At 45.6% G+C, this 12,544-nt stretch overlaps 1 protein-coding gene across 1 annotated transcript in view; it reads left to right on the forward strand.

Annotated features, from left to right (window-relative positions):
- The window catches only part of NLRP2 (NLR family pyrin domain containing 2), a 19,790-nt gene continuing 7,246 nt past the window's right edge, over positions 1 to 12,544 (forward strand). Inside the window, exons 1-6 of the mRNA XM_036013526.1 lie at positions 1 to 382; positions 2,023 to 3,601; positions 6,738 to 6,908; positions 9,886 to 10,050; positions 11,334 to 11,504; positions 11,802 to 11,972. Of these exons, the coding sequence (XP_035869419.1) occupies positions 10 to 382; positions 2,023 to 3,601; positions 6,738 to 6,908; positions 9,886 to 10,050; positions 11,334 to 11,504; positions 11,802 to 11,972 (2,630 nt within the window). The 5' untranslated portion in view covers positions 1 to 9. The remainder of the gene's footprint in view (positions 383 to 2,022; positions 3,602 to 6,737; positions 6,909 to 9,885; positions 10,051 to 11,333; positions 11,505 to 11,801; positions 11,973 to 12,544) is intronic.

Genomic DNA, 12,544 nt, shown 5'->3' on the forward strand with positions numbered 1-12,544 from the left:
TAGGACAAGATGATACCTTCTGCACAGCTGGGTTTCAACCTGCAGCCTCTTCTGGAACAACTCAACCAGGATGAATTGAACAAATTTAAGTCTCTGTTGAGGACCATTTCCCCCCAAGATGAGTTACAGCACATTCCCCAGATGGAGATAGAAGAGGCCAACGGGAAACAACTGGCAGAAATTCTCACCAGCAGCTTTCCCCGCTGTTGGGTGGAGAAGGTGACCATCCAGGTCTTTGACAAGATGAATCGGATAGATCTGTCTAAGAGAGCAAAGGATGAACTCCAAGGTGAGCAGGCTGTGTCCCAGGAAGAAGGAGTAATAGCATCCAGGGATGAGAAACACAGAAATGACGTTCTGAATTCAACTGTCCTGAACTGCTGCCTGTCCTGAATAGATATGCTAGACCTTCCCAAAGACTGGTGGTGTCTTTCCCAGTTCTTTATTTTTAAAGATTTTATTTATTTTCAGAGAGAGGGGAAGGGAGGGAGAAAGAGGGGGAGAGAAACATCAACGTGTGGTTGCCTCTCAAGCACCCCCTACTGAGGACCTGGCCCACAACCCAGGCATGTGCTCTGACTGGGAATCGAACTGGCAACCCTTTGGTTCGCAGAACAGCACTCCATCCAGTGAGCCACACCAGCCTGGGCTTTCCTGGTTCTTATATTCTAGCTATTTCCACTCTTTCTGGGCACTGGATACCTACCCTGGACTCCTCACCATGTTACATCCCTTCTCCCATTCCAGAGTGTTTCTGAAATGTATTCATGGTATTCTCATATGTCCTCCAAGATGCTGAATTACCACCTACCCTCTGTTTCGTTTGCAGTTCCTACTTATCATGTTTCCTTCCAAAACAGAATGTCTATAAACACCCACCCACTCGCACAGTCAAAGCCTCACCTCCCTTCAGATTGGCAGCATTTGGAGCTGGGGGATTCCTTTCTGGAGGTGCATTGTAGGATAGTTAGCAGCAGCCTTGGTACTCCCATGCTAGTGTCCCAATACCTTTACCCTTGACATTTGTAGCCCACTCTCCCCGCTGGTGACAACCAAAACTGTCTCTCCACATGGCCAAATGTCCCTCTTTGGGGGCACAATGGCCCCGAGTGGAGAACCACATCTTATGTCAGGGGTCACTAACTGCACCTGTCCTTGGCAACATCCTGGGGAACTTTAAATATACTGATATCGAGAAACTATCACTGGAGATACTGACTTAACTCACTGATCTATGTCTCCCCCTAGGCATGGAATTGTTTTTTCAATTTTATTTTTTAATGATAGTTTACATTCGATGCTACTTGGTATTAGTTTTAGGTGTTCAGCAGTGTGGTAAGATATTCATATACCTTATGAAGTGATCCCCTTAATAATTCTAGTACCCATCTGACACCATCCATAGTTATTATACTATTATTGACTATATTCCCTGTGCTGTATTTTATATCCCTGTATTTTGTAACTGCCAGTACGTACCTCTCAATCCTTTCACCTTTTTCATCCAGTCCCCCAACTTTCCTCCCCTCTGGTGACCATCAGCCCATTCTCTATCTGAGTCTGTTACTGTTTTATTTGTTTATTTATTTTGTTCATCAATTCCTCCATATAAGTGAAATCCTATGATATTTGTCTTTCTCTGTCTGAATTATTTCCCTTAGCACAATATCCTTTAGGTCCATCCATGTAGTCACAAATGGCAAGATTTCATTCTTTTTTGTGGCTGAGTAATATTCTATTGTGTATATAGTACACCTATTTTGTGTTAAGTTCACTTTAACTTTCTATTTTTCAGGGCTCACACAAGTACAGAGCAAAGGTGTCACACACCCAGAAGAAGTAAAAGAAAGTTTGGAAGGAGAAAAACCAGGTCTGTGTGATATTTTCCTCACTGAGCTGGGTGTCAGGTAGCTATTTATAACCCTCTCCATTTGTTTTTTCCTTTCCTGCTTAACACAAAGCACTTTCTTCCTGATGATTAACCAGCTCCATCTGTCTACCTCCTGTCTCATGTTACCGAAGGTGAAGGGGCGGAACACAGAAGTGGAGTGAAGGCAATCGGGCAAACCTGGAAGGAAAACTACTGGCCGGAAGTCAGATCCCATGAATTCACCCAGAGCTATGAGAGGCTGAAAACTTTCTGTAACCCGGAGACGCTCCCAGGGCCATTTCCATACACAGTGGTGCTGCACGGCCCTTCAGGCATCGGGAAGACTACACTGGCCAAGAAGTGGATGCTTGAGTGGACACAGGACGAGTTCCCCAAGACACTCAAGTTCGCCTTCTATCTCAGATGCAAGGAGATGAACCGCCAGGGGACCTGCACGTTTGCAGAGCTGCTGTCTAAGACCAGGCTGGATGTGCAGGAGGTCAAGATCCCAGACCAAGGCCAGAACATCCTATTTGTCATCGATGGCTTCGATGAGCTGAGGGTCCCCTTGGGGTCAGTCATTCATGACATCTGTGGCGACTGGAAAAAGCAGAAGCCAGTGTCCATCCTGCTGGCCAGTCTGCTGAAGAGGAAACTGCTCCCCAAGGCCACATTGCTGGTCACCACACGCCCGGGGACCCTGAGAGAGCTCCGACTCCTGGCTGAGCAGCCTGTCCTCATAGAGGTGGAGGGGCTCTCGGAGCTGGGCAGGAGGGACTACTTCCTGAAGTACTTTGAACAAGAGGACCAAGCCCTGCGAGCTTTTGAGGCCATGAGGAGCAACCCGGCTTTGTTCCACATGGGCTGCATGCCCCCTGTGTGCTGGGTCACCTGCACATGCCTGAGCTGGCAGATGGAGCAAGGACAAGACCCTGCCACCACCTGCCAGACCACCACCTCACTCTTCCTGCATTTCCTGTGTGGCCAGTTCACGCCAGTCCCTGCCGACTACCCCCGAGGACCCCTGGCAGCTGCACTGAGGGCAGTGTGTCTCCTGGCTGCTGGGGGCCTCTGGGCGCAGATGTCCACGCTGGATGGAGAAGATCTCAAGAGGCTGGGGCTCCAGGAGTCCGACCTCCAACCTTTCCTGGACAAGAACATCCTCCAGGAGGACACACACTGTGAGGGCTGCTACACCTTCATCCACCTCAGTGTCCAGCAGCTTCTGGCTGCTGTGTTCTACATTCTGGACAGCGAGGAGCAGAAAGACAGGGGCAGCTGCAAGCCAGACATCAGGGACCTGCAGACGCTGCTCTCAAAGGAAGAAAGACTGAAGAACCCCAACCTGACCCACATGGGCTACTTCTTATTCGGCCTCTCCAATGAGCAGAGAGCCAGGGAGCTGGAGATGACCTTCGGTTGCCCAGTGCGGCCTGGGATCAAGCAGGAGCTACTGACATCATTGTCTGAAGGGACTGATCCCTTCTCCTCGACCACAGACATGAAGGAGGTACTGTACTGTCTCTACGAATCTCAGGAGGAGATGCTTGTGAAGGAGGCCACGGCCCACACCAGGGAAATGTCCCTGCATTTGCAAAACAAAGTGGACCTTGTGCACTCAGCATTCTGTCTCCAGCATTGTCAGAACTTGGAGACGATTTCGCTGCAGGTGGAGAAGGGGATATTCCTGGAGAATGAGGAAGCCTCAGAATCACACATGTGGGAAGAGAGGTAAGAACTGCCCCCTCTTACTCTCCCTTTCTCCACCTTTAGCCTCCTCCAGGCTCCATTGGAGAAGACGGTAGCCTGCTCTGTGGGGTTTAAGGTCAGTCTTTTCTTCTTGCTGGAATTTCTTCCCACCAGCTCATCATTCAAGACAGATACTATGGTATTCAGATTAGGAATGGGGGCTTTGGAACCCAAGTTTGTTTGGCAACCTTTCTTTGAGCAATTTTTGCAAGTGGGTCAACCTGTTTTAGCCTTTCTGTTGGTATGTAGATTTCAGGAGCTGTCTGAAGTGACTGTCCCATTTTTGGAATGACTGCCTGTGAGATAAACAAAGATTTGTCCTCAGGGGTTGAAACAGGGCTCTGAAAGGTACACCTCATCCATAATCAAGGAAGTTCTCTTCCCAGACACCTGGACAGACTTAGAATGTGAGATAGACAGTCAGTTCTGAGCCTGGTATTCTTTTTTTTTTTAATTTTTTATTGTTCAATTACATTTTTCCCCCATTACTCTCCACTGCCCTACCCACCCCCCACCTTCTATTTTCAATCCTCTCCACCACCCCATTGTCTTTGCCCATGGGTCCTTAATATATGTTCCCTTTTTTTAATATTTTTTAAGATTTTATTCATTTATCTTTAGAGAGAAGAGAAGGGAAGTAGAAAGGGGGAGAAAAACATTGATGTCTGGTTGCCTCTTGCATGCCCCCTACTGGGGACCTGGCCTACAACCCAGGCATGTGCCCTGACTGGGAATCAAACCAGTGATCCTTTGTTTCCCAGGCCCGCTCTCAATCCACTGAGCCACACCAGCCAAAGCCCTTTATACATGCCCCTTGACTTGACCCTTCCCCTTCTTTCCCTCATTATCTCCCTCCCCCGACCTCCACTGTCACTGTCAATTTGTTCTTTATTTCCATGTCTCTGGTTCTATTTTGCTCACTTGTTTGTTTTGTCGATTAGGTTCCACTTATAGGTGAGATCATATGGGATTTGTCTTATACCACCACCTGGCTTATTTCTTGATTTAGACTCAAGTAACAGCCTCAGAGCTCAGATAGAATTTCCAAACACTGCTTCTAACCTGGCGGCTACTTGAAACATGTAATCTTCCATGTTGAGATGGAGACACTGGCCTCAGAAAAGAGTGCTTGACTTGGATTAAGACTCAAGTCTATTTACTGTCCTGTGACCTCAAAATCAGTACCTCGTGGTGCTGGGTAGAGTCCCCCCAGCACGATAACATCTTATCGACATCTTATCGACCCACCTCTTCCACACCCTAGGTTGTCATCCAAAATCCTCATGCATAGTTATTGGGCCAGAACAAAATGCCCTCATTTCTTTCCTGGTGCAGGTAACTGTTTTCCATATTTCCTGAACATTTTCTCACATTCCTTCATCACTCAGCTGAGAGTCATAAACTTGCAGTACCACCAGGGAGCATTAAGACCATGGTAGCTTGCCCTGGCTGGGTGGCTCAGTTGGTTGGAGCATCGTCTTGTATACCAAAAGGTTGCGAGTTCGATCCCTGGTCAGGGCATGTATGGAAGGCAACTGATCCATGTTTCTTTCTCACATTAATGTTTCTCTCCCCCTTCCCCCCTCTCTCAAATCAGTAAACATATCCTCAGGTAAGGATTTTTTTAAAAAGACCTTGATAGCTTGGCACAAATATTTCTCTACTTTATGAATAACCAACCAGCAGTCCACAGACTTTATTTACCACTCATCCTTATTCTGTTTTTTTTTCCTTCTCTCATCCAAATGCAGGAGGATTATTTAAGAGAGGCTTTCAATGAAAAAAATATTGTACCCCTAGAGCCTTCTCTCTGTCTTCCATCCAAGATCCCAAGCCAAAATACTCTCTATTTTTCTTTTTCTTTAATTTAGTCTTGGTGTGCTTAAAATCTATGAAAGGGCTGGTATTGAAAGGCAGTAACTAAGCTAACTTTGGGTTGCCTGATTCTTACAGCTGCTGTCCAAGAAGAAAAAGATTTCATTGTGATAATTGTGGTCTGTAAGGCAAATTCATGCTTTTCATGAATCTGTTTTTCATATGGTCTAGCCACTTCCCCTTGTTCTACACATCACAGCCGGCTCAGAGCATTGCTGGTCTACAGCCCTCACTACAGCAGTTAAATCACTTCCTTCAGGAGCAGGGTTACCAGGGAGGTGCTCCACTTAGTGGCTAGATTTTATCTTATCTTGATAAGACAGTTGCTAACACTAAACCCCACACCACCTTTTAATTTTTTCCCCAGCACACATTAACCACACTCTTTGAAAAGTTACAGATTCTGTCCTGCCTGGTGTGGCTCAGTGGATTGAGTGCCAGCCTGGGAACCAAAATGTCACTGGTTCAATTCCCAGTCAGGGCACATGCCTGGGTTGTGGGCCAGGTCCCATGCAGGTGGCTCAGAAAAGGCAACCACACATAGATGTTTCTCTCCCTCTCTTTCTCCCTTCCTTTTTTTCCTCTCTAAAAATAAATAAATAAAATCTTTTTTTTTAATAAAAGTTGCAGATTCTAAGTGTATAACAACTTGTCCTCCTCAGGTGACCTCAAGATTTATAATAAAGTCATTGATGTTAATTGTGTCTTTGGTCAAGGCAGACACCACTAGTAAAACCAAAGGTATAACCTAGTCTTTTTAATATTTTTTATCAATCACAGCTGACAGACAATATTATATTAGTTTCAGGTGTACAGCATAGTGGTTGGACACTTATACAACGTATGAAGTGATCCCCACAGTAAGGCTAGGGCCCACCTGGCACTGTACACAGTTATTATAATGTTATTGACTCTATTCCTTGTGCTGTACTTTACATCTCCATGACTATTCTGTAACTACTCATTTGTACTTCCTTTTCTTTAAGGTAAAAAAATACAAAGACTGAACTTATTTACTTATTTACTTATAGTTCATTTTTATTTTATTTTTTTCCCCATGACCATGTGCATGTCTTAACCCTTCATCCTTCTCCCCCAGCCCTCAATGCCCTCCCCTCTGACAGCTGTCAGTCTGGGCTGTACGTCTACTCATCTGTCCTAAATACTTTCACTATGATGTACAAATGTGAGTTTTCTCTCCGGCACTATTTGGTAAATTCCTTCCTTTGTTGCTTCCCCATAGGTCCCAGAATGATCCGCACATGCTTTCTTTGTGGATGGACCTTTGTTCCTTGTTTGACTCAAACAAGAATCTGATCCATCTGGATATCAGTCAGAGCTTCCTCAGTACCTCATCCATTAGAATCCTTTGTGAAAAAATTGCCTCTGCTACCTGTCATCTCCAGACAGTGGTGTAAGTAGAAGTGAATCCCAAGACTAAAAACCCTAGGGCATGACCGAGCCTTTTGGTGCCGTATTGGAATTGTTGTCCCAGACTCCACCCAAGTGCTCAAGATGCAAGACAGTGAGGTGGTCCAGTCTTCAAATTTGTCTGCTGAATCATGTAATTTTTTCCAGGTTTTATTGTAGCAAAATGTGCCTAACATAAAACTAACTATCTTAACCATTGTTAAGAGTACAGTTCAGCCCTGGCCCAGTGATTCAGTTGATTGGAGCATTCTCTCCTACACCAAAGTATTGTGGAATTGATCCCTGGTCAGGGCACATACCTGGTTGTGCGTTTGATCCCTGGTCAGGGTGTATATGGGAGGCAATCAATTGATGTTGCTCTCTCACATCAGTGTTTGTCTCTCTCTGCCTTCTTCTCTCTCTAAAATCAATAAACACATCCCCAAGTGGGGATTTTTTTAAAAATGTTATTTATTTTTAGAGAGAGGGAAAGGGAAGGAGAAAGAGGGAGAGAAACATCAATGTGTGGTTGCCTCTCTCACGCCCCTACTGGGGACCTGGCCCACAACCCAGGCTTGTGCCCTAACTGGGAATCGAACCAGCAACCCTTTGGTTTGCAGGCCCACACTCAATCTACTGAGCTATACCAGCCAGAGTCAGGTGGGAATTTTCTTTAAAAGAGTATAGTTCAGTGGCATTAACTACATTCATATTATGCAATCACTACCACCATATATCCCTAGAACTCTCTTCATCTTGCAAATACCAAGCTTTATACTCATTAAACCGTAACTCCCCATGACCCCTGCTCCCCAGCCCCTGGCAACCACCATCCCACTTATTTAAAAAAGTAACTTGGACACAATGTGAAACATAGCTGGATGTCCACAAAACACCCTGAGGACATCATCAAGATTGTGAGAGAAATTTCAATCCTATTATAACAACCCCACGGCTGCATGCAGAGCACAGTTTTTCAACTTCTTGCTGACATTTCGGGGTGGACATTTCTTTGCTGTGAGGGCTGTCCTGTGCCTGGTAGAATGTTGAGCATCATTCTTGATCTCTAACTCCTGATGCCTGTCATACCCACACACACCCAATGGTGACAACCAAAAATACCTTCAGACAGTAGCCAAGTGTCCCCAGTGGGTACAAAATCACCCCTGACTGGGAATTTCATGTAGAGAAATGGTCTCAAAGTGCGGAAACAGGTCTGAACATTAAAGTTCACTTGGAGGTGGATGTGTCTGTCTGCAAATCCTCAACAAATGTAGATAATGTCCTGGGCTGGGTGGTTCGGTTGGTCAGAGAGCATTGACTTTTTTTATTAATATTTTGTTGATGTTTTTTGCATGTATTTATGAGGAATTTTAGTCTGTAGTTTTTTTTCCTTGTCATAAGGACTCCATCTTTATGAATAAATAATATGGAAGCAACTGGGCCTATGGGGGAGTATATTGAGGTTGGTGGGCTTTTTCATCACTCTGAAATTGTATCAGTATACTTGAAATTGGCAGAGAGATTTGATCTTAAGTGTTCACAAAATTAAAAAAAGGGAATGGTAACTGTGGGAGGTGATGATATGCTAATTAGCTTAATTATGGCCATGATTTCACCAAGTACACCTATATATCAAAACATTAAATCCTATACCTTAAATATGCACAATTTTTATTTGTCTATAATCCCTCAATAAAGGTGAAAATATGAAAAAATAGTGTCTGATTGTTACAGGGTGCAGCCAAGAGGGGGGGTCCCAAATAGGCATTTGAAATGAGGTCCAGAACTCAAGGTGTCCAGGAGATTTTAAGGTGTCTTCACCCCTTCCCCCACAGGTGTGAGTTGGGAGAAGGGGCACCCAGAGCAAGAACATGCAGGGCAGCTTTACAGCTAATCCATGGCATGGTCATTTAACATACCTATAGCCTTTGGCTGGTCACTTAGATATGCTAAATAGCTATGGCCATGCTCAAGGCCAGGGGGATGGAAAGGGACCTCCCCCCAAGATGGGACTGGGGGGCAGGTCCCCTGAGTTACAGTGCCTGTGTGGGAGCTCAGAGAAGATTGGCTCCAGGACATGGGGCCACATCTGCCCAGACTCATGATGGCAGCCCAGTAAAGCTGGAAGGGTATGAGTTCTGGCATGTGAGGCCGAGTGTAGGAGCAGTCAGAAATGGGGCTGCAGAGGAAGATTGGCGCAGGGATTTAAACTGAGACACAGCAGCCATTGAGGGAGAGAACCACGTGGCTGTGGAAGTGCAGAGAAGATCACAGCTATTGAGGAGAGAGAACCACACAGCTTTAGCAGAGTGAAAACTCCCGCAGCCCTGAGAGAGAGAACCACGCAGCCTTGACAGAGTGGAGACTCCCGCAGCCCTGAGAGGGAGAACCACGCGGCCTGGACAGAGTGAGGACTCTTCCGTAGCCTTGGGAGAGAGGACCACATGCCTTTGCCAGAGTGGGGACCCCCGAAGCTTTAGAAGGGGGAACCACCACCTGGTTTTGGCAGAGATCCCGGCGACTCAGCTGAGGGTGCCGGGAACCCAGGGAGGCCTCCCAGTCGAGATGGAGTACTAGCTGGGAATAACCAGAGGACTGCCTGAGCCATGGACTTCTATTTCCTTTCCTGAGATACGGTACTCTGGACTGGGCAAAGGGGGAAGGAAGGAAGGACTATGTCTGTTTGTGGATGTTTTAAGGGACTTTAGGATTTTTAATAAAGACATTAAGTCACTACTTTAAGTTTGTATAGCATTAAATAAACATTTCCTTTCCTTTTCACGAATCTCTGGCATTGAGAGACGTCTTTCCTCGGGCGGCAGACATGACGGACCTGGGGGCTTTTTTTCAATAATAGTATATCGTCCCAGGCCCCCCTTGTATGTTCTGTAACATGATGTCTAAATATACTGCAGCCATTTGTTTCCACATATATGCAGTAAAGGTACAAAAACTCACCTTTGTTTTCCTTGCTCTAGCCTCAGAAATATTTCCCCCATGGATGCTTATCGGAATATCTGCACCTGTTTTGGCGGTTACGAGACACTAACACATCTGACCCTCGAAGGGAATGATCAGAATGATATGCTTCCCACCCTGTGTGAGATCTTGAGGCACCCAAAATGTAATCTGCAATATCTCAGGTATAGCTCACCATCTCGGAGAACCCTCAGCATGCAGAGGTAGCTGTCACACGCCTCTGGTGCAATTCTACATCGATTAGAAAAAAATCTTATTCTGATTGGAAACAGTACCACCAAGGGTACACATCCCAGAACAGAAAATGGGCTGGGCTCTGGGCCAGTGCTTGCATTGGTTGGAGCATCATCCCACACACCAAAATGTTGCAGGTTTGATCCCCGGTAAGAGCTCATACCTAAGTAGCAGGTTCGGTTGTCGGTCAGGGCTGCGTGTGGGAAACAACTGATCTCTCTCCCTCTCCCTCTCCCTCTCCCTCTCCCTCTCCCTCTCCCTCTCCCTCTCCCTCTCTCCCTCTCCCTCTCCCTCTCCCTCTCCCTATGTTCATTGCAAAATCAATGAACATAGGCTGGAGTTTAGTTTCCACTTGTGTCGATCACTGAACACCCTGGACAACTACATAATAGCTCCAAGTCCACATAAACAGCCAGATACCTAAGAGTTATCATCTTCAATCGGAGATCATTTTTTCATGGTTCATGTTTCTCATGGTCATGACTCACAATACCAGCTGCCAGACTTATCTTTCCAGGAAAGGATGCTTCAGGAGCACCAGGTTTTCCCCCAGGACATGCTCCACTTGGTTGCTATAATGGTGACTATCACTCATCATTGGGTTCCACTGATCCTTATGTGACCCCATTTGAGTAGTAACAGAAACAGAGTTTAATGTGCTGCATTGGTCTTGAAAGACAGCTCTCCCTGTACTTGTAGACTTGTGGGCTATTTAACTAGGTCTTCTTCCCATGAGTAGAATGGAATAAATACATATCTCACAAGGACTTGAGAGAGGATCAAATAAAACCAAGTCCAGGCACATGTAGGGAGCATCATTACTCTCGACTTTCCTTTCTCTCTGTTGTCAGGATTCACCAGGGAAATGCATCGTGTGTGGTTTTGTTTTGTTTCTGTTTTTTGTTTTTTGTTTTTTTGAAGCTTTGGGTCACTAATTTGTCTCTCAATGAATAAATGGATACCCAACATAGAAGGTAACATAACAGAGTGCAGTGAGGGATGAAACTGGAAACAACAACCCAGTGTCTGGTTCTCAGGAATGATTTCAGCCCTGACCAGGTGGCTCAGTTGGTGGGAGCATAGTCCCATACACCAGAAGGTTGCCAGTTTGATTCCCAGTCAGGGCACATTACCTAGGTTGTGGGTTCAATTCCCAGTTGGGGCTTGTACAGAAAGCAACTGATGGATGCTTCTCATCCCATTTCTCTTGCAGGTTGGTGTCGTGTTCTGCCACCACTGAGCAATGGGCTGATCTCTCCTCCTCCCTGGAAACCAACCAGTCCCTCACATGTTTGAACCTCACGGCAGATGAGATCCTGGATGAGGGTGCCAAGTTGCTGTACTTGACTTTGAGAAACCCACAGTGCTTCCTGAAGAGGTTGTCGTAAGTCTATCCTCTTTTCCCATGGGGCCCCTTCATGTTTAGATCTGGGGCTACATAAGGAAGAGCTATGGTAACAGCCCTATTTGCTGGGCAACCTACAATGGGAACACCTGGGAAAAATGGGAACACCTGGTTCCCATGCATCTCATTCTTCTCTGGCTCCTGTTCCTTCATGACTGATCATTAGCACATGATCATTGAGAGCGAGTGGGGAATTAACAAGAAGAGTTATCAGTCGAGAAGGCTGGCCTTCAGAAATCTTCTCGCTGTCTTACCACAGGTGTGGTGCTTTTGCAGGTTGGAAAACAATCAACTTACAGGAGCCTATTTCAAGGATCTCTCTTCTGCTTTGATTGTCAACATGAGGCTGACACACCTGTGCTTGGCCAAGAACGACCTTGGGGATAGCGGGGTAAAACTTCTGTGCGAAGGCTTAAGTTACCTTGACTGTCAACTACAGACCTTGGTGTAAGTCCCCATGGGCTGTGTGTGTGTGTACTGGATTCCAGTGAGACAGTACTGTGAGCACTTCATAATTTCTCTGAATACCCCAAGTATGATGCTGATAGTCAGATCTGATGAGACCTGGGGAGAGAGTGGTAGAAAAAAAGAGTTCAAGTGGTGCCCTGACAGGTGTAGTTCAGAGGATCGGGCATCATCCTGCAAAGCAAAAGTTCGCTAATTCAATTCCCAGTCAGGGCACATGCCCAGGTTGTGGGCTAATCCCTGGTTGTGGTGCGTACGACAGACAACCAATCGATGTTTCTCACATCAACGTTTCTCTTCCTTCCTTTCTTCCTCCTTTCCTCCTCTAAAGATAAATAAATCAAATCTTTTTATAAAGCAGTATTAATATTCTCTAGGAATTTGGAGGATGTAGCTGACTTCTAGGTTTGATTTTTTTTTTTTTAATGTGTGTTCTTAGAACTATGTAACATGAACTGTAAGTGAAGTTGGGGATAGATGGTATTATTTACCAAGAAACTCAATAGAATCCTCCTGTAAATACTAAAATCATAGAACAATTTTTTAGACAAATG

This window comes from Phyllostomus discolor, chromosome 12 (genome assembly GCF_004126475.2).
Source record: "Phyllostomus discolor isolate MPI-MPIP mPhyDis1 chromosome 12, mPhyDis1.pri.v3, whole genome shotgun sequence".
In the NCBI taxonomy this organism is placed as follows: Eukaryota; Metazoa; Chordata; class Mammalia; order Chiroptera; family Phyllostomidae; genus Phyllostomus; species Phyllostomus discolor.